The sequence below is a fragment of the Cylas formicarius genome, unplaced genomic scaffold, assembly GCF_029955315.1.
Source record: "Cylas formicarius isolate icCylForm1 unplaced genomic scaffold, icCylForm1.1 PGA_scaffold_7__23_contigs__length_41026272, whole genome shotgun sequence".
Taxonomy (NCBI): Eukaryota; Metazoa; Arthropoda; class Insecta; order Coleoptera; family Brentidae; genus Cylas; species Cylas formicarius.
This window is the reverse complement of record NW_026844352.1, coordinates 23832066-23855425: the sequence shown is the minus strand read 5'-3', so window position 1 is coordinate 23855425 and position 23360 is coordinate 23832066. Positions and strand designations below refer to the sequence as shown.

Here is a 23360-nt window from a genome sequence, read left to right as displayed (position 1 = left end):
TAACTATTCAAATTAAAATTTTTATTTTATCTCGTACAATAAATGTCAATAAAAAACGCTGGTTGTTTTAAAAAGTATAAACATAAAAATCTATGACTAAGTATTATAATTACAATGTCGCTTTTTGCATTAATAGTATAATACATTTTGCCACTGAGGCTAAAACCGTAAGGTATCTCTAATTATTAGTAATGAGTCAAATCATTAATACGCGATAGGTATTTGTAGGCTTTCCGGAGTGGTTATAATATTAGTACACTGTTACAATAATACATCCATAAAATCGGTAGATTGCGCAATAAAATAAAATCACAAAAATACTCAAATATATTAAATCTTTAAGAAATATTTTAAAAGGAATGAGAATATTTTACATTTCATAAATAATACATCTAAAACATATACAAATATATTATTCTAAAATCGGCTGATAATTTATAAATTACGTGAGAGACTAATTTCCCTTCTATTTGCGGCATCTCCTAAATGCACTTCTCATAGACACTTTGAGAGAATTTTCTATCGCCCTGGTCCCAAACTACACTATATATTCTTTTTATCTTATTATCGAACGATGTTCGTTCCAAACAAGTCTTTCCGTCGCATCAGCCTTAAAATGAAAACTGAGGATTTGAGTTGCTTTACAAATGAGGTAAGCTCTTGCTTAATTTATTTAAGTAACCGGTACAGAATTAAAAAACGACGGTCAACTCTTTAAACAGTTTTGAAAATATGCTTAGAGGTATGTTTGACACTTACTACGCGTTTACTACATTTGCTGTATCACACATTTATCATCTCCAATATAGCGGTTATTGAATATAAAACGAAGTAAATTTTCGAAAATCTACGTGTCGAATCTTCACTGAATTTTACCGGTGGTCACATTAATGACAACCCTTTCCCTGCTGTCTTCTCGATTTACGGAATTTCTCCTCGGTGGGGATGTGCCAGTGTTTACTCTGTTTTTCCTGCTCCTTTTAAATTTCGCAACGTCCTCGCCGAAAACATCACCGGTTCTTAAGGCCGAAATCAGATCGTCGAACTCCCCTGCTTTTGGACTTTCGCCGTTTTTAAGTTGCAAACTTTTGTTAAGGGCGGGCAGAATTCCTTCTAAAAAAACAAGGAACAGTGTCAAACAAAATAAATACATCACTACCAAGAAAAAATCGCAAATAAACTGAAGATTAATTGTAGTATATTATGTATCAAGGTGGATAGACGTCATTTTAGAGCTTAATAAACGAGTGACTGAAGATATTCATCATGCATACTATACTACTAAACTAACCAAAACTGATCAATACAATGCCCGTCTGAATTGGCAAACGTCAAAATATCTTCCTTGACTAAAAGCTATAGTTGGCGTAGTTTCCTCTCTGGAATGACGTCATGTTTTTGTTCCAATGACGTAATTCTTATATTCTTTATATTTGAGCAATGATCTAAACGCATACAGTGATGTAGATCAGACGGTTGCGTTCAACGCTGGCGAATGCTAATTTAAAATTAGCATTTTTCGTACAGAAAACGATAAAATTTTTCAAAACCGAACCAGAAAGCCCCACCAGAGTCGGTTTAAAAGGATATACAACTTCAAAAACTAAAATTTTCTTACAAATGAAGCCACTAGGCTTAATTAATATAAATTATTTAATCTTTGTTTTATTCCTTGTTTGAAAATTATTCTAATTCTCAATTATAGACAATATACTCCTCCTAACTATCTTCAGAATCACAACTAAACTCTAAGATGTCTTCATCGTCATGGTTGTCGTCTTCGTCGGCACTAATTACATGTGGCGCAAAGTCTGAAGCATCAGATGGTCTTGTATTCTATTGTCTTCCAAACTTATTGGATTACCCTGTCTGTTTGGTTGACATAATTTTGCCAGTGCTCCGAAGAGACTAGCAATATAGAATTTCCTCTAACAATCAGGTCATACCATTTCAATAGCATTAAACTGACAATGGTATGCAGGAAGTTTTAGTATTTTGGAGCCAAAAGGTTTGACAGGTTTGTCCAGGTAGAATTTTTTTTGTCGCATTTTTTTCTCCATATTTCATTCTTTATGGCCCTCCTTGGGAAGTCAATATTCTTTTCTTTTAAAAGTTCAATCAACCTCTACTTTGCCCGTGATTTTATTAGAATATTCTCTGAAAGGCCGGAATGATAACTTGCCTTGTCCATCACTATCAAACTTTTTTAATTAATTTTAATTTAATTTTAATTTAATTTAACTTAATTGACCTCCTTAATAAATCCTTCCTTTGATCCAGTGTGAACCACAATATAGCTATGTTGCTAGATGTTTCTAAACGAACCTTAACTAAAAATCCAAGTCTCAATAAATACGTAATTAATTCTCTTGTGAACAGTTTGCGATAAATCCATCAGATATTTTTTATTTGATTTCTTCCAATTAAAACCAATAATTTTCACGTATTTTCTTTGAGAGATGATGGCAAAATTAAAATATTCCTGTCCCTTTTAGTTTTTTAAGCAAAAAGTGTTCGAAAAGTATATTCACTTTTCGAACACATTCAGTAGGTCATATTGTAGGTAACCTGTAATTTTTATTTTTACCCCGTTTTGCATTTGAGACATTCTGAAGGATTCATCGCTCATTATTGCTCTTTTCTTAATATTTATGATTGTTTTATGGCTTTGTTGTGTTGCATTTGAAATTCGTTCCAATCCAAAGAAAAGCCAAGGTATCTATTATTATTGATTGTAATTGATTATTATTAGTGATTATTATATCTTCGCGGCATTTTGCAAAAGTTTCTTTATAGTAGTCAATGCCGGTTAGTTTCCCTTTCAGAATACATTCGTCAAAATTGACAATGAGTTTTTGCAAAAAACCAACCAAAACTAACCAAAAATTATATTCCATAATGGTCATGCGCTAACTATTTCGAAAACAACAGTTCACTCTACAACTAAAGTACTGGAAAGCTTGATCAGTGCTTATTTGGGTATTTTCTAGGGACTAGTGGAAAAAATGTTTTTTTTTTTAAATGATTGGAAGACTTACTAATTAGGTATTATAGTAATCAATTGAATAATTGATAAACCAATTCCGAATTTTAATAAAATTAGAAAATATAAATGCCTATTTGATATTAATTATAATTAATTAAAGATTAATTAAATTTGAATATAATTTTTATAAAATTTTATTTAGACAAAATATATTGATCAATAATCAAAAATATATTTTTTGAAATACAGCTTTATTAATTTAACATAAATCATGTTGTAACATGTATGCATTCCTTTAGTATTTACTAATTTCTTTCGAAAAATTCGAGGAAATCATTTCTCGAAAACCGTCGACCTGATTAATTATTCACACAAAACGAAAAATGATTTCTACTTTGAGTGAAAATCGGCAGTAACTTAAACTCTGTGTTTCAATTGTCAGTTTCTCTCACAAATCGATATAGCTAGTACTGAGTTCTAACATTTTTGTGTATATCTCATATTGTAAAAAGTGCGGAAGATATTCCATACTATAATAAAAAATAAAAGCAGTGTTTTAAATTTGCAACCATCGACACAAAATTTGTTATATTGGTGAAAGTTTATCTTCAAATAAAAATTCGTGGTGAATATATTGAGATTTTGATACGACTTTTTAGTTTGAGTACTTATTTGAAAGGGCTCTGTTATAATGTGGAATGCACAAGGGATGCTCTTAAACGTACCGCTTTTAATGAAAATGAATTGACAGTTTAATACACATTGCGGATTAGGGTATATCGAGATCTAAAACTTTTATTTTTATTTAAATATAATGCTCTTGATATTCCAAGCTATATTAGAAAATGCAGTCCCAGAAGTCCATCTCTGTATGCAACACGAGGACGTTGGGGTCAATCGAACCTTGGGAACAATACGGAAGATCGTTACGACACGATCAGTATTTAAAAAATGTATAAAAATTGCATTTTTTATCTTCCTGTTTGACATGATTTAGGAGCACCATAGAAAAACAATATATATGTACAAAATACTCTCAAATACCCAAAAAAAAATTTTAAATCTTATCCTAATTTTTAGGAAGCTTTTTATTTATGAAAAGCCTATTTTGAAAATTTTCACTAATTAGGATTAATTCATGCGCCAAATTAATAATTTTCATCCAAAAATAAGTTTACCAAAATAAAGATTTACTTACCTCTAGTATGTTTTCTTTCCAAAGTTAGCTTTTTTAGGTCAGCTTCCTGTCTGGCGCGTTTCTCCTCCTCCTCGAGTTTTCTTCTCATGTTCTCGTTGTCGTGCCTTGCTTCGCTAAATGCAGTCAAAAATGTGTCAAATATCCCAAAGAATTCATCGGGTTGCGCGTTGATAGGATCTTCGCCGAATAGCCGAACGGCCCTTTCGAAACGAGTCTGCAAAAGAACAAAGCATCTTTAGCGATCTTTAAATTAACTGTCATTTAGTTTACCTTCATATCTTGGAATTGATCTTCCACCTCCGCTAATCTGCAAGTGGCTGTCGCCTGGAATTCTCTCATTACTGGCATGAACATGTCGTTCGCCAATGGACTTTGAGTTGTGTGATATTCAATTTCCTTCGCCACATCTTTAAGACCTGCCCTGAGCTGCGCCATGTCTTTGCCCAACTCTCCTAAAGACACTTTTGCGGCTTCCCTTATATGAGGTAAGTCTTCGTCTAGCCGTAAGATGTCCTTGAACTTTTTCTCTAATATCTGAACTAGGTAATGTAGCAGGGTCGTTCCCTTGCAAGAACTTGACTTGGTATCGGCCAATCTATTTAAAGACGTCAACCTAAATCCAGAGGCATTGCCTCTAGCTCCCCTGTTCATGTAGTTCCCAAGAGCGAGTATAATTTCTAGTAGTTTTCTAAGACGCCTCGATCTGGACACCTCTCTGGACGCTTCCATGATGCTACTGATCCTGGGAATGATTTCATTGAGTGTCAGCTGAAAGCGTTTCTTGTAATGTAAGCTCCGGAGTCGCTGTTCATAACGAGGAACTCTGCAATAATATAATAATAATAATAATAAATAATAATAATAATATTAATAATAATAATAATAATAATAATAATAATAATAATAATAATAATAATGTTACATACTTGGAAATTTCATAGAGAAATCGATCAGCTCTGGCTAAGGAATCGATTTCATCGCTGTGCTCTTCCAGTAACGCTGACTCCTCCGGACTAGGCGTGAACTTCAGTAGTTGTTCTATCATGTCGATTGGCAAATTTTCTTTACTATCCATACTGAGAATTGCCTTGGTGATATCTTCATCAGACATTTTCAGCTTGGATAATAAAATTGTGCAGTTTTGTGCTCTCCTGCTGTCAATCACTGATAGAACTTTGGTGCGATTCTTGCCAAGTTTGCTCAAGTCTTCTACGGAACCTTCATTCTGCAATAAACATCAGATAATTAATAGCTAATTTCATTCATCTAATGAGCTTACCACAACTCCATTCTTTTGATAGGCACAGAAAAGTTTGTCGATGCAATCCAGCTCCATAGTAGTATACAACTTGGTATCGTCGATTTCACTCCAGATAGTACCTGATAGTTTTGTCTCGGGAATTTTTGACCAGTTGAATGACTTCAGGGGATTGGAAGGTTGAGGAATGTTCTTTTTTACTATCTCGACCTTTATGGGCTCAACTGGAGGCGCCAGAGGAGCACAAGGTGGCGGAGGTGGACCAGACGGCGCTTGAGGCGGTGGCGGAGGTGCTAGCGGAGGTGGAGGTGGTGGCACTGATGAGTGAAATTCTTTCTTAGCAGCATTTGGTGACATATTGATGTTCACGATAGTCTTATTAAGACTTATAGCTTTGGCGTCGTCCGGTATGCTTCCAGAGTTCACAAGCCGCTCTAAAACAAATACAAAACTTCAGCGGCAGAGTAATTATGTAGCGAACTCCCTTACCCAATCTAAACCTTTCCGCTCTTTCCGTATTAACTTGTCTCTCTAAATCGGCGGCTCTGTATTCGATTTCATTTATTTTTTGTTTTGTTTCTATATGCGATGCGGTTTCTTTTTCTAGACGTTCTTTTATCCTGAGCAAACTGGTTTCAATATCTTCTTTCTCCTGAATTCTTTGATCCAATTCTTGTTCCTTTTTAGCTAAACGATTCGACATATCTACATTTTCTTTTTCTAGTTCTGCGGCTTTTTTACGGGCAGCCACCAGCTCCTCCTCTTTCGCCAACAAACGCACTACCTCTTTGACGTTAATATTGATTGGCGCCACATCTGGATCTTTTTTTCCTAAAATGCAATACCAAATTACAGTAGGGTTTAGAGTACTAAAGGCAGACCTTACCAGAGTCGTCGTGCTGTTGTAACACTATCTGTTGAACTACTCTGTCAAACAAAAGCCAATGCTGTGGATGCGATCCGTAATCTAAAGGCAGCATCAAGCAATGCTCTAACATGGATAAAAGGTGTGGATACGCGGCGGTATGGCTCAATTTCTTCCTAATTAGTTCAAACATGGCCGTCGCGCTTTTTGTATCTACGTGGTCTTGTCCAAACTTTCTGGAGAGTTCCTTCTCGTCTTCGTTTCGAACCAGTTCGAAGAAATCCAGATGACGATCTAAAGTTTCATTTTCGTGGCCACGGAGTTTGTCGATGATCGGTTGTATGCCGAGAAGTAGAAATTCGTATCTCAAATGTAATCTATAAATATTTAATTACGTTATATTATGTTTGAGTCGGTTATATATAGAATAATATTACATAGTGCAAATAAATTATTTCTTTATTGGATAAGTAATAAATGCAACTTTACGATTTTATTGTAGTCAAATAAGAGCCCAACAACCGATAAAAATCCGAATAAAATAAATAATAACACATTATAAATTAAATTTCCACTTTACGGGCAGTTATTAATATCTAATTATGCAGAATTCTAAATGCCAATTTAATATTTTTGATATATAACTTTTAACATACAAGAAATTGATAATTTTCTTTTAATTTTTTACAACAATTTTGGTTTGCTCAGAACTACAAAGTTGACATCCTTTTCCGTTTTTAATATAATTATTATAATTTGTCCACTAACCAAAACAGAATTTTTTTTATATAGCGAAATTGAAGGGGCTGCTTTTTTTTCGTTGTTCTGTAATATTTAATTATTTTATACACATATTTTAACATCTACTTAGGAACATTTTATATAAATATTTAAGAACTACATTAAATGTTTCAAATAATCGATCATTTTCTTTTGAATTTTTTTAGTATGCCAATACGCATCTTGCAGTTTGGCTTGTATTTTCACCATTTCTTCGAGAGGGACATCTTCCCCATGATACATAAAAAATTCTCTAGCAGCTTAACTGAATATAGGGCTTGTTCAATAGTTGGTGGTGGTCCCAGATGAACTTCTTCAACTTCTTCTTCCTCTTGGTGCTCTTCCTCACCCTTTCTTGTTTGTCGTAATATGGTTTCCTCTATCAAGTCTGCTGTTGTAGGCCAATCCTGATCTATCACCATAAAATCTTTCAACTCCTCACTTGCAAACTTAATTGTTGTTTGAAACTGCTTTATCCACTCGCTTAGTGGCTGATCATCTTCCAAGTCCTGTTCCCATTCTGTTTCGGTGTTAAATTATTTCTGCTGTCACCTCTTTCCAAGCTTTACTAATAAAGTTGACTGCATTTAGCATATTAATGGAAAATTTGTCTTCCGACTCGATCACTTCCCTTAAAATGTATTTCCTGTATCGACTCTTAAGACTTTTTAATACGCTCTGGTCCATCGGTTGTAATACACTTGTTTTGGCCGGAAGAAATGCCAATTCAATATTCTGCAAATTCGGAATACGGGGATGTGCAGGGCAGTTATCTAAGGGAAGTAATATTTTCCTCCCCTTTAATTCTGCACCCCATTTCCGTATCTCCTCGTCAAAAATTTGCGATGTCATCCATGTAGACTTGTTTGCCTTGTAAGTGACCGGCAAATGCTTGATGTTCTTAACACATCGTGAGTTGATTTTCCAATCACGACTAGCTTTCTTTTTTCTCTTCTACTCATATTGGCAGCTACTAACACTGTTATACGTTCTTTAGAAAGTTTTCCACCCATATACTTTTCGCTTCGAAATTTAAGAGTTTTATCTGACGTCATTTTGTAAAAAATACCAGCATTAAAAATGTCGTCATGAGGGTACTTTTCTGCTAGTTTTGGACACGTCTTCTCCAGCCAATCGTTAGTGACGTTTCTGTCGACATCACGGGCTTCGCCACTTATTTGTCCATAATTTATACCATGTCTCTGTTTGAACTTAACCAACCATCCTTCTGAAGCCTTGAAATCGATAATGCCAAGCTGTTCAGCCAACTTTTCTGCTTTTAGTTTTACGATAGGTCCAGAGAGTGGTACATTTTTAAGACGTTGCTCTGTTGAAACCACTTCAAATTCAAAAAATCTTCAAATTTTGGCTTTCTTGCTTTCTTAGTGTAAGTCCGTATCGACGTCCCACATCACTTTTCTTTTCTCCCCGTCCTATCTCCCGAATTAAAGCAACTTTATCATCAAGAGATAAAATTTTTCGCGTACTTGCTATAACCGCCGTATTCTTCTTTCGGTATAGAGAGTGAGAAATTCGTTATACAGAGTGGATTAATACATAGCTTTGTATGGAGACCTAATAGTAAAACAAATTTTATTCGTAATACAGGGCTTTACATTATACAGAGTTTCTCTATAGGGAATTTTCACTGTAAAGATGCGTAACATTGGTTCCGATAAACACCAAATTTGTTTTCAAGGAATTCTCGATAATTGTAAGTGAATTATTTGAATTGAATTTGAATTATTCCTTTTGAAATGGTTTTCCACATTTTACTACTTCAATGCTTCTCTGGTTAATAAAATTCGTTAGCGGCCCACAATTGATTACTCACCGATTAGTGATTAAATTTAATTTTTAGAGAAAAAATAAGTGAAAATATTTGAAAAAGGGTAAGGAAGTGAAGGCACTGTAAAAAAACTTTTTGAAAGCGTTACGTTCGTTTATTTTTTTATGTTAGGCTAGGGATATTGAGATCGAGTTTTCACTGACTTTTAGGGCACTTCAGAAAATTACCCCCCGAAAAAAATCCTTTTTAACGATTCCAAGTTTATTAAAATGCGTTAAGCCTTTATGAAGATATGGACATTTATTTAAGAAAATAAAAAACACCTTCACCCACTTTCCTTGCAGGAAGAGTAACCAGCATTATACCAAAACCTTTTAACTATGGTTAACATTACGAATTTCCCTAATACCGTTACTACCTTTATTGTGGCACCCAGTATTTTAGACTATTTAGACTCTATTTTGAATGGGTCATTCTATGGTGTTTTTTTCACAAACTTGAAGATTAGATTGAATTGGAAAATAAAACGACTGAATTCAATGAATCACTCCGATTAATATTATTTGAAACAAAGCTGTACACAGCATATGAAAAACTAGACATGTAAAACATCATCGATAAGTTTTTTGATGGTAGTCCTGTTGATAACTGTTTCTACAAGAAAATGAAAATGTCTTTTAGCTTGTTTAAGACGACATACTGCATTTTTTACTACGTTTATTTTGATTAAATTAATTTTGGGATTGATTGATACAAAAAAACCTTACCTAAATTCCAAGTTTTCTTGTCCTAGACCATAATTTAAAACAGCATTGACAAACGACATGATGGCCGTCTTAAGGTTAACCTCATCGCGGTAGATTCCAGTGGATCGGTCCAAATCGTTAATAATACCCTGAAATCGCGTCCTTTCGAAAGCATATTTTTGGTAATGATGCATTGCATCCAGAACTTTTTTGTGACCACCTGCCACCAAACATACAGCCCCCAATATCTCCAAAACGGCAATTTTGGTTTTGATGTTTTCCGTGCTTAGAGACTGGGCTATGGTGTTAATACTCGTGGGATGAGCTAGAACATGTGCTCTACCGGTCTACAAAAGCACACCCGTTACAATACATTCTGTGTATGTCAAGTAACAAAACTTACCGAGTTATTCATAAGAGCTTTAACACAGCCAATAATACTAGTATGTATTGAACTTTGAGCGGTAAAATAGTCCATTCTTTCTAAGAAATCTAAAAGTACTTGTAGGCCTTCTAATTCTATAAATTTAATGACGAAACTGTGAGTCGATGTACGAAGGGCGGTTTTCAAAGCATCTATTTGGGTCGTCCTAGATCTAACTTCTTCTTCGGTATTAGTTTCAGGGTACTGTAACTTTATGATCACGATGATTTCCAAGGAGAATTCACATTAATTAAATTAACTTACTTCTGCTAAAGTCTTCAGTCTTTCGATGTAATGTTCAGGAGCATGATCTGCCTGGTCCATAATTTCCTCCCCACCCTTCCTTGAGCAATAAATCTGCCATTTCTTCTGAGGCGGCAGACTCAACATGGCAGCCTTATTGGGAGCAGTCAGGTCGAGTTCTTCCTATAAAACGGAAATGCAAAGCCTCAACATCGTGGAACTTGTACCTGATGCGTAATCTAATATATTAAAATGGAAAATCATTCTCATTGGTCGTGAAGAATGCAATGAAATTGCCGAATCGTTGAATGCAAAGAAATTGATTTTTATAAACCCAGCCCAAAACCCACCAATTCAAAGAGAAGCTTCTAAATTTTCGATTTTTAATATTTAGCTTTCAGAGCATTTTCTTTCGTAAATTATATTTCTGTGAGAAACTTGCGAACGAATATATGGATCTATATTAAAAAATAGTTGCTGTTGCTGTTGAATATTAAATAATTCTAAATCGAACACCCCATCATCTGACGCATCACACATTTACAAATTGTAAGTGAAATTTAAAGGAAATCTTTAAATGAATGTACGAACTGATCAAAATTAGACCAAAGAACCAAAAAAAATAAATAAATAAACGTTGGGAAAAAAAGATAACGTGAAATCATTTGCGTTAATGTCTTAAACTAATTAAACTTAATTGTACATGTTAAAAACAGTTGTTGATTGTTTTTTTTATGATTGTTGATTCCGGTTTAAAAGAAGTTTACTGCCTACTTAAACTCTAGAGATTCGCTAATTCGAACACCACTAATCCGGATTCTCCAGGAATCCGGACAAAATTTAAATATTACTTATTTACATTATGTATTCTTCGATAATTTCATGTAACTTTTATGGTGTTGTCTAGACGTGCGAAGACGAGTCGAGATGTTCTTACAGGTTAAAAAGAATCATGGCACCAAAGAGAGCACACAAAACTGTGACACTAGCGGAAAAATATGATATTTTAGAAAAATTAAAAAATGATGTTAGTGGCAAGGTATTGGCTATAAAATATGGAGCTGGTACGTCGACTAATTCAAATATAAAGCAGAAATCTGGGCAAATAAAGAGCTAACAGCTAGCATGAATTTTTAAATATGTATTGTAAATGTTTTGAGAGTTTTGAAATGACTGAAAATCAGAAAATAAATATTTTTTTGCTTTATTCTTTGACATTTTGGTTACAAATTATAAACCCTTATGTGAGTGAATTCTTCTATACTAATGTTATCGTCTTGTTTCAGCTACAAGGGCAGCGCCAAAATTTCCCGGCCTGAATATGAAAGAAACAAAGTAGAGTAACAATTTTTTATTATTTTTCAATATAAGCACCCTAAATCTCAATACACTTATTACATCTCTTTATTAACAACTCAATCCCTTTAAAAATTATTATTTTGGTTTGTCTGCCAAATGAGCTAAAACAGCTTCTTTAACTCAACTTCGTCGTTAAACCGCCGTCCACGTAAGTCCTTTTTCACATATCCAAACAAATAATAGTCGCTGGGGGTAATATCTGGACTATAGGGAGGATCATCTATCTGTTGGAACCCACACTCTAAAATGGCAGCTTGTGCAACACTAGCAGTATGGACAGGTGCATTATCGTCCAAAAGATGCACTCCTCTGGTCAGTTTTCCTCGAAGTTTTGCACGTATGCAGTCTCTCAATTTATGTAATAATGTTGCGTAATATTTACCATTGACAGTGGTATTAGTTTCTTTAAAATCTATCATAGGAATTCCTCTACAACCCCAAAAGATCGTGGCAATCACCTTTTTTGTTGACTGGCAGACTCTGAATTTTCCTGGAGGTGCTTCACCCTTACGACGCCACTCCATTGATTCTTTTTTCGATAGAGAGTGATAATAGAGAACCATAGTTTCATTTCCCGTCACAATAGTTTCTATCACAGGCTTCGGTTCCGAACCATGGAGTTCCAAAAAAGACCGCGCACACTCGACAAGGCGTTGTTTTTGAATAGCCGAATGTTTTCAGTATCCCATCTTCCACTAACCTTATGCATACCTAAATGATCATGCACGATTCGACGAACACTTGTATCAGAAAGCTTAGTAATTTTTGAGATTTTCTTGACCTTTAAATATCGATCACTCAATACCACCTCTTCCACAACCGCAACAATATCTTCCGTTATCACCTCCACTGGTCGACCTTGCTCCATTCGAAAACGTTTTACCCATTATTTCACTACAGAATACGAAGGAGAAGTTTGGCCGTACACACCACCCCGCCTTTCTTTAATAATTTTAGCTGCTAACCCTTCTTTTGTCAAAAACTTTATGACTGTTCTATACTCAATTTGCGTTATTTTTTCGGACACGTCTTGCTTAAAATGCTGTGAATAAAAAACTATTTGACGCAAGACTTCAATTTTGTTTTCGCAGCCTACTAAGATATATATTTAAAAGAAGACAAAGTTTTATCGTGATACTGGAGCTGCATCTATGTCAGGCCGGGAAATTTTGGCGCTAACCTCGTACATCGAAAATTGTTTTCCTGCAGCGGGCCGTAAGAAAACTCTACGAAATGGAGAATACCTTCAAATGAAGCAGCCTGAAAAACATGTAACCATTACATCGCATAGTTTAAGAGAAAAGGCGATTCAACTTTATGCAAAATGTTATGGTGATAACAACTTTAACGCAAGTAGAGGTTGGGTAACCAAATTTAAAAAGAGACATGCTATTCGTAACCTCAAAGTTAGTGGGGAAAAATTATCTAGTGACCCAAGTGTTGTTAAGCCTTTTCTTCAGAAATTAACCAACAAAATTACAACGCAGACGAATCAGCACTGATCTGGAAAATTTTGCCAGATCGTACTTTGGTATATCATAAAGAGAATTCGGCACCTGGGCGTAAAGTATCTAAGGAAAGAATAACTTTTGTTTCTTGTGCAAATGACGATGGATCGCATAAGCTAAAGATGATGGTTATCAACTCAAAAAATCCGAGGTCATTTAAGAATTGTTCATTCCAGTTGAATATCATGCTACCAATAAAGCGTTTATGAGTTTAGCTTTATGTGTCAAATCTTTTGTTCAACAAGTAAAAACGTTTCAGAAAGATAATAATATGAGCGGCAAAGCACTTTTACTCATTGATAATGATCGAAGTCATTCAACAGAAGATGAACAAACCATTTATTTGCATTATTTTCATTGTCGTTCTAAGTCAGTAAGTGTAAGAACTGAGCGTGGGTGTTCTTTTTCTTTTATTTTTTAGGTGTTTACATTTTTGTGTTAACGTGTATTTGGTGATTTTTTATAGCTTTTAAAAAGATTCTAATAATCCGGATGTTTCCCTAATCTAAGAGTTCCACTGTATATTATATTTTTTACGTCATGGATGCGAACGCAAATTATACCGACCGAAGTTTTAACAATTAACCCTGTTTTAATTACAGCAAATTCGTCGAAATGGCTGGCAAAAGTATTTTTCCTAACAAAGACGCGAAAGTCTTATTTTGTGAAACAGACTGCAAGAAGAAACCAGTCGAGCCACGAGAAAAAGAACCACTAATTGACGCGCTCTAAGACAACAAACTTCGGAATTAGCGATCAAACGAGCTTATATTTTTTTAATAATAAGGAAAAAATTATACGTGCGTCGCGCTTCATTAAACGAGAAGTGCCGGAAAAAGCCGTTTGTTTTTATTGAAGCTTTTTACTGCTATCTTAACGGATAATTTTGTAACGATTAAGTGCCGACTACCGGAAAGAACGTCTAAGATTTGCAGAATCAACGCACAGAAAATTATATCTAAATTACTGTGAATAGATAGAGTTAACAAAAACAAAACAAAATATCAAAGGGTTGCAATTAACGAACTGTCCCGCAGGAAAATTATATGAACGAAATCACTGAAGTCATAGTATGATTTCGATGATATTCGATATCAACTTTTTTAGAAAAATGGCTACAGAGCTATGATAACCTTATTTTTTCTTGTAACCTTATGTGATTACATAATTTTTTGATTAAAAATAAACATCCCCTATATCGATAATTAGGGGAAATTGCCTTAAAATTGACCCTCAAGCTACATGCTGTTAAACTAAGTGTTTAAAATTAAGAGAACCTGAGATCCCGTATATTTTTCATCCCGATATCCCGAAAAAATCCTAAAATTCTGAAATAATTGGCTTCCAACTAACAATATTGCTACTTTTGTTAAAAATATCTTTTGTCAAGAACAAGCCTCAGCAGCCAAGATGAACCTATTACCATAAATCTTGCCAGGGACTCTGATTCTCAAAAAATGAGTTGGCACTCAGCTACCTGAAACCAGCTAACAATACGAGTCAAAAACAAACTAGATAAGGCTATAACAAATATTGAACGGTTCTAATTGAAAATGGTGGATTGTGCCGGTTACATTTGTTTACAATTCAACTCACCACTGTAGAATCAGAACGACTTTTTTTTTCTGCCCCATACCTTGCGGTTAGCGAATTCCATATTAGATTCCCTGGTGTCTAATTCTAAGCACTCTGGGTACTGACTTTCTTTGTTTTTAAGTTACGTATTATGCAATGTTAAGTAATATATTATTGGTTACGATACAATACATATTATATTTCAGCAAGTGTTAGTTAAAAAAAAATATTTTTATTTCACTATTCTATTCGCGTAACATCGGTAAATGTCATTTACAATAGTGGGTGCGAAACACCTGCGAAAATTTAACTAAAGTTAGTTAACTAATATTTTTAAGATAAAAATAAAAAAAAATAAAAAAAAACATGAATATTTATATACAAATCTTTACAAATATTCACATATTTCTCTTAGTAACTTTAAAATGTTGAATAAGTGGTTTTGACAGCAGTTACTTTTTGTTTTATAATCCATATGCAAAAAACTAGAAGGCTATGCACTAATTGGAGTATGTTATAACCTAGGAACAACACAAAATATTCCTTTAGATTAGTATGTTATACAACAAGTTTAATAAATAACACTTTAGTCACGAGCAGGTTTTATCTCGAGAGGAGCAAATGTTTAATAAACGAGTGAAGTGATCAATGGAACTAGCAAATGTCAAAATACCGTCATCCTGATCAGCGGAGTGAGACCACTCTGTAAAAAGAAAATGCCGCATAGGGGAAATCTGTTAAGATACCTTCATTTGCACACCAAACTAAACTACTTAATACTCATATGGTCCTGAAGATTGACGAAATCGTCCACAAACAAAACTCGAAGACTTTAAAATTTGGTTATACCGACGAATTTTTTTAATTTCTTGGGTTGATCATGTGCCAACATGGTCGTTTTAAAAATGCTTCAAAAGAAACCGAAGTAATGGACATTATTAAAAAACGCAAATTAGATTATTTGGGATACATAATGAGGTACCAAAAGAAGCCTCACTTGATACTCCAAGGAAAGATCACATACAGAAGAGGAGCTGGAAGATGCAGAATCTCGTGGTTTAAAAACTTTCCAACTTGGTTCCGATCGCTTTGTCTGTCGCGTACATCCGTATCGGACAAGCGCATTCAGAAGAAGAAGAAGATTAGTGCATAGTTCTAATTATAGCCATATAGCTACTAAAAGTACTGCCGATGTTAACAATACAGAAAGTTTTGAAGCCACCATGAAAAAAATGTTGAGAAGTTTTTTCTCTAAACATGTCCAGATCCCGTTAAATGTGAATAAGGCGTATCAATTTTTAGAGTGTATATAATCTAGTAGCTATATGTCTACACATAGAAGGTTAATTTTCTGACACAAAATTAATATATATATATATATATATATATATATATATATATATATATATATATATATATATATATATATATATATATATATATATATATATATATATAATACAAACTAACCATTTTTCATTTAATTGGATTGTCTATGACGATAACATAACGATCATGAATCATTTTTATAAAACACCCATGTTTGACGGTCGTATATCCAGTAAACAAAAAACCCCATTTCAGTTTTCAGGTATGTATGTATATACAGCAATTATATTCATACATATAAAACCAGCTAACGGATTAAAATACAACATGGGGAGCGTAAAATCCAAGTAATAAATTAAGATCAAGAGAACATCGATTAGAAAATAGAAAGCACCGAGACTTATTAAAATCCATCTGCGCGCAATCAATTTATTGACTGCTAGATCAGATTCCCAATAATTATGGTAAATCGGTTAGAAATGCCAGACAAATTGGTAGCCGTAACGTTATCGTATGAAATTATGCGGATACGGCACCAGAAATGAACGACATGCATAAACTTGACATACAAACGGTACTTTTACTTTTAATTTTGAATAATAATAAAATCGATACCATGTGTACTGAGCGAAACGACGCATTTGAACGCACCGAAAAAAATAATAGCAATAATATCTTAAGATGAACTCTAGTTGGATGATAATCATCATCACAAAATTTTTGATGGTCCCAAATACAGGAATTATAATGATTTATTACAGCGTTTCATTGTTCTAACACTTCTGAATTACCTGAAATATAGAAAACTGATCGCCTTTTATATCTTTTTTTTTTAGAATTCTCGCAACTAAATGATAAAATATTTCAATAAAAATTATTCAATGAAAAAGGGCAATGAAGAGCAAAGGTAAAGAATACCGCTATATTTTTATTCTGATGTGCAATTTATTTGCATGCATATACACGTTTAATGTTAATTATTGAAGTCAAATACTGCTTCGGGGGAATACCGATATGGTTGCAAGATATTATTATTATAGATGTAGAAATATACGAAGTGAAAGTGTTTAGAAATGTCGATCGTATTGATTATAATTTTAAGGTAAGTCCTACAGTGAAGATGCACGTAAATGTACTTAAAAAGTAGAATTATCAGGTACCTTTTTGATAAATAGGGGTATATCCGAAAAAACCTAAAGAAAATTGTACAAGTAAAGTAGATATTTAGGTATTAGGTACTATATTACTTAATATTTTTGTTATTTCCAGATTTCTTTTCAAAACAGTTCTACAGCTGTATAAAACATGTGATTTTTGAATACTTATAGTTTCTTGATTTGACAGCGTTCAAAAACTCTTTTTCTACTAGCGAAAATGTGCCCAAAAACTAACGGTCATAGAAAAAGTATAGTATGCAACACGTTCGTTATTAAACACTCGCTCCGCTGCGCTCCGCTCGTGTCAAATAAACTCGTGAGTCAAATGCCGTTTACCACACTTGTTGCATAATATACTATTACAATATATACATTATGTGGGTATAATTAACCCACAGTTGTTGCTGCAGTTGTGAATTGTATTATAACTGATATAACATTTCTTATAATTTGAAAATAATACATAGGAACAGAAAAGCAAAAATTTGAAAATAAATAAAATATAACAGTTTCTTTATTTGTTTTCTGTACTTATATTCTTGTTATCCATTTATTATCTATATATTATTATATAATAAGAAGTATCTATATGGCGGTTAATATTTAATATATCACAAATTACGGAATGAAACAGGATAAGTTACATATATTTGTAAAATAATATACAGGATAGTTTAGATAAACCGTGATACTCTCGAAAGCATTTTCCACTTCGTATAAATATGCCCACAGAAGTTGTTCAATTTTCACCAAAGTTCCAAAAAATCGTACATCCAACAACTATTTTTTCTGAGAATACAGAACAATTCTTGTGAGTTTTTTAATCTCGTGTAATAATGCCGCCGGAAGCTGTTTAATATAAAAATAATATATTTCATTTTCCCAAGAACATATAGTCATATTTTTCAAAGAAACTTTCTGTAGTACCTAATATTTATACATGCTCTGGATTCCTCTTAACTTGGTTAAGTTCTGTAGAAGTCAACACGATGATTTCCGAATCGTCAGCCAGTTCGATTTGTCAACAATCAGGAATCCAGAAGATATAGTATAGTATAGCAGTAAGTAACGTTGGTTGACAGATTTATAACGAATCTTAAAAACAATATTCTGCATCAACATGGTTCATATATAATTTTTTTCATTATTTCCTTCATGGATCTATTGTTGGGGATTAAAACCATAGTTGTTCCAAAAGACTCCCTTACATAATTGGGAAATATTAGTTGTTCAGTTAAGGTATAGTTGTATTTGACTGGTGCTGCCAAATTTGTTAATTTAATTTTATAATGGTAAACTTACCACCAACTCAGCAAATTTGGCATCTAATTCTTCCTGCGAGGGCATTGGTTGAGTGGGGGTTATAGCCTGCAACGTTAATGTTCCCGTATTTTCAGCCACACAGTAAGTTATTTCCGGTGGTTCGTCATCCTGAAAAATACAAAAACTCAATTATAGTTCCTTGGACTCAGAAAACTGATATTAATATAGTGTTGTAATTGAACCTTATGACACGGTGGATCCTCATAAAAAAAACTACAGTTTTTTAAAGAATTTATTTTAAAGATAAAACAAAAAATACCACAATAATAATAAAAAATACAGAATTGCAACATATATTTAACTTGTTCTGAAAATTAACATTAAGTTATATTTTTATGTAATGAACAGGGTTTTAACGCTACTACTCTGTACTAGTTTAGGTTTTAAACCAAGAGTTGTCAAAAAAATGCAATAAATAATAAGCTACAATAGTCAGGGCGAAATGATGTATTGTTGAGCTGCATAGGGAAGCAATTTTTATGAAATAATTCGGATCTTTGGAGCGATATCGTTGAAATTTAGTCTCTAGATTTAAGCAAATTTTAAACCAAATAACTAAATTCAAATCGAGAATGTCGAGGCATGAGTTTTAATATCGAGGTATCAATTCAAACCAGAGAAAGTAATAATAAATAAAACCGTACACGTTCGGTGATGATAATCAGAAATTTTTAACAACTTCGCAGCAAAATAAACACGAACCTAAATATCAAGCACTTGTTGGTCACTTACTTGTACTACATAAATTAATGTTTTTGGGTTACTTTAAGAAAGCATTTAGTTTCAGAAAGTAAGTCCTATTCATGCACTATTCATTGAATAAATTTAATCCATCTTTTAACGTTACTGAAATTTGATGGAGCTATATAATTGCAATGAAAAATAAAATTATTACATATGACCCTCTTTCATATTTTCAGGACATAGGGTTAAGTGAAATGTTAGTTCTACCTTAGTAGAATAATTCTAGTGCCGTGTTTTTTGGACACAACCATTGATGACAAATCACCAGTACTTAGTTTAATGACATTGGCATGGCTCAGGCTCGGCCCTCTGGGTCTATACCAGTAGAACGAAAAACACAAATTCAACTTCTGTTGTTGGGGAGCAAAAGCCCACCAGTTGGCTAAGATATATTTTCTTTTATGTAAATGACCTTCATTTTTATTTACATTGGTGAATCTCACTTCATCCGCACTTTTTATTAGTGATAAGATGGGCACCAAAACCGCAAGACAAAACCCCTATTGATTTATTTTGGGAATTAAGTCTACAAAAAACTCTGTGGAAATAATTTAATAATAATAATAATAATAATAATAATAATAATAATAATAATAATAATAATAGTAAATTATAAAAGAAGAGCCTCAGAGTTGGTGAACTAATAGAGATAGCAAAAACTTTTTATATAAAAATTGCTTAAGAAACGTATTCTACCTTATTAAAAAATTGTTGTGGAAACAATTGTTTTTACAAAGGTCCACCCAACTAAACTAGATAGACCCAAATCGGTTTACATGTCAAGCGCTCGATTTTTGAAAAACATTTAATGGTTAAAACCGCATGGTGATATCATCTTCACTACCAACCTTGATATAGAGCCTCTTCAATTTTCGAACCTTTTGAAAATTGCCCATAATTTTTTCATTTATGAAAATTTTGGATTCGGATAAAAACATTATTAAGGTATTTTTTAAGGCAAATGCAGTGGAGTAATCAGATTTTTTCTACAGTTGTCCGTTTCTTCATAAATGATTATAAAACTTTCTTATGTTTTGTGCCAATCATAGTTGGATATGGTCTTAAAATTTGTTTTTTATCTGTGATGAAAAAAGGGCGAAAATATAAGTCATTTTTTGTTTATGAATTAGTAGGCCATGCATAATATGTTCAAAAAGGCGTCACCTTTAAAATAATTTAATAAACACAGAAACTTCAAAAAAGATAAGGTCAATTTAAAATAACTTAAAATAAGTGAAAAACACGAAACCTAGGATCCATTTAAAATTTTAATTTTAATTTTAGATATTCTTTTTAATATGTGATTATAATGTTTTTGATTATAGTTATTTTAACCTAATTTTAACAAAACACAATAAATGTTAGAATACAAAATATTCAAATTTAACCTTTTACATTAATTATATTTTAACGTAAATATTCAAATTGGGTGCCGGCCTCTTCAATACACTGAACTCATCTTTTTCGTACTAAATGGCAACTTTTAACTAAATTAGTAGCCAAATGTTTCCAAGTGACGTATAAAACAAAAGACTATCAAATTTATAAGCCTACATAATATTTTTTTAAATGAAACACCTTGAATATTATTTATGTGTTTAATAGAATGTCCGATTCCGATTACAATGATGTAACAAACTTTATATTTTAGGCCACTCGTTTTTGACAAATCGAATCAAATGAAATTATATAAAAATTTCCTATTTTTGCCGATTTGTCAAAAACGAGTGTACTAAAATATTAAGTGTGTTACATCGTTGTAATCGGAATAAGATATTCTATTAAACACATATATAATATACATGGTGTTCTATTTTAAAAAATATGATGTAGGCTTATATGTTAGAAAATTGATAGTGTTTTGTTTTATACGTCGCTTGGAAAAAAAACTTTGCTACCTACCCTGCATTTTGTTTTTTTTTTGTTTACCTGGATATCTCTAAAAAGGAAAAAGTTACAGCCAATTAAAATGTTATCAAGATAAATTGAACCCACGGTTTGAGTAGTCCATCAAATCTATGGGATGCCCATAACTTGCACTCCATATAGATCAATAGAAGACTTGTTCAATACATTTAGAGGCCCGCTTAAATATAGAAAACAAAGAAAATTATGTTTCATTTTCAACTACCTGTATCTTTTAACATAAAACATTGGCCGCCACATGGAACAAATCTCTAAATAATGATTTATAGTACACAAGTGATGGGACACTTTGTGTACATAAGTTTCATGTGCTTGCGAGTCAGCTTCTTATCGATTTTAAAGTGTAACAAAAACAGGGTAATTAAGAAACACGTCCATCACCACGTGTAATAAATAAAACTCGAAATCTTGCGTGCATACATCGATAGCCCCGTTTGCCATCTTGGAGACACTAAACAACCGGATATGTTCAAACTTTCGATTTTAAGACACCGACCCGTTCACAATAATAATGTTATAATGTATTATACGTCTAACCGGTGCCGCATTCTTTTAAACATAATAAGGTTATGTTATTTTTTTAATTCGACAACTGCTTTCGGAGAAAAGGATTATTACTCAGCCGTATGCTCGTCGCGAACACGGCGTGTAAAATTTCGCCTTGGGGGAAGAAATCATGTAATCCAATTAATGCCTTCTAGAAATTACGGGGAGCTTATATTTGTTTCTATTACTTTCGGAGAAATCGCAAACACATTATTAAAAGCAAACCGAATGATGGTCGTGTATCAAAAAAATTTGTAAATATTTGTTGTAGAAATATTCACTAGAAAGGCCTTGCCTATCCTTATAAGAGAGGTATTTGAAGCTGACATCAAAAAATGTTGTCATGTTGACATTTAACATGAGCACTGACAGCCTTTACATTACATTATCTCAGTAATCTCGATCTAAACTAAAATAAAAACCTAATTTAATTATACTTCTTTATAAATTTTCTTTTCATTTCAACAAATATCTAAGTAGTACCAGATGTACAAACATCCAGTTATAATATAAATAAAATACACACATAAATATTATTATAAAAATGAAGTATTTATATTTACTAACGAAAATGTTTGATTTGATATTATCATTTGTATGATATGATAATCTACCGCGTGTTCAATTAAGAAGACAATCGGCCCCACCTGAGAATTGATTGTCCGGTGAAAAACCTAAAATAACTAAAAAAAATGCTGGAAATTATTTTTTATTAAGGCCGCTAAGGAGCGTAGCGATATTCTTGAATTTAATATCGAATTTTTTTATGAATAATCTTATATTACAAATAGCTAAAATAGACACTGCTATAAAGTTGCCGTTTTTTATTTATTTTTTTAAGATATATTCCTCAAAAGAATTAAATTCAAAGATGTCACTTTTATTGCAGCAAAAGATAGCTAAATTAGAGTTTAACTTGCTAGTGAAATCTGCGCTTCGTTATCTTTTTCCTAGCCTATAATACCAGTAAAACAAATAAAAACTGGAAATTATGCGGCATCTTTGGAAACCTCCTCAGTGTACCTATCATTATTGAATCCTAATTGTCGTTCTTTTAGCAAAATATGTCCAAATTTACTGTTAAAATACAAAAAATATTATTTAAAATACCAATAATAATTAATACTCATTGAGTATGATTGACTAATGCTTTGAAAAACAAAGTAGCAAAAATTACAATGCTGGTTTGCCTTGTGTAAAAAAAATCTTTTTTAAAATATTTAAAACGCAATTGTTTTTTATTATTTTCATATATTGCATTGCAATATTTAATGATATGTGAAAGAGAAATAATTATTATTGACATTTTATAAATAATGTTGGCCAACCTAACCAAAACTAACGATTGCTAGTATTTAATAAGGGTATACATCCTGAAAATAGTCCCAAACATAACATCATTCTTTGTTTTCATTTCTTTTACTGATCTAATTGATAAGAAAAAGGCATTTTAAAATGAGATTCGGTTTTCACCAGCGTGTTAAGCCCTCATTTGTAATAATACCTTTTTTTTTGTAATAATAAACAAATTTCGTTTCAATCATTCTGAAAATATTGACATTTATTTCCCAAAAAGCTCGGACAAAAAAATTTCTACAAAAAAA

General features: G+C 32.7%; 1 protein-coding gene across 2 annotated transcripts in view; it reads right to left on the bottom strand.

The window, feature by feature from the left end:
- Positions 1-23360, bottom strand: part of LOC132705650 (disheveled-associated activator of morphogenesis 1) — a 117204-nt gene continuing 93844 nt past the window's right edge. For both annotated transcript variants that reach the window (XM_060676394.1, XM_060676395.1), the window contains 11 exons: positions 18520-18648; positions 10311-10472; positions 10026-10256; positions 9644-9969; positions 6329-6684; positions 5932-6273; positions 5464-5876; positions 5111-5409; positions 4455-5007; positions 4185-4398; positions 1-1113 (listed from right to left, as the gene is read on the bottom strand). In XM_060676394.1, coding sequence (XP_060532377.1) covers positions 863-1113; positions 4185-4398; positions 4455-5007; positions 5111-5409; positions 5464-5876; positions 5932-6273; positions 6329-6684; positions 9644-9969; positions 10026-10256; positions 10311-10472; positions 18520-18648 — 3276 coding nt within the window. In that variant the 3' untranslated portion in view covers positions 1-862. The remainder of the gene's footprint in view (positions 1114-4184; positions 4399-4454; positions 5008-5110; positions 5410-5463; positions 5877-5931; positions 6274-6328; positions 6685-9643; positions 9970-10025; positions 10257-10310; positions 10473-18519; positions 18649-23360) is intronic.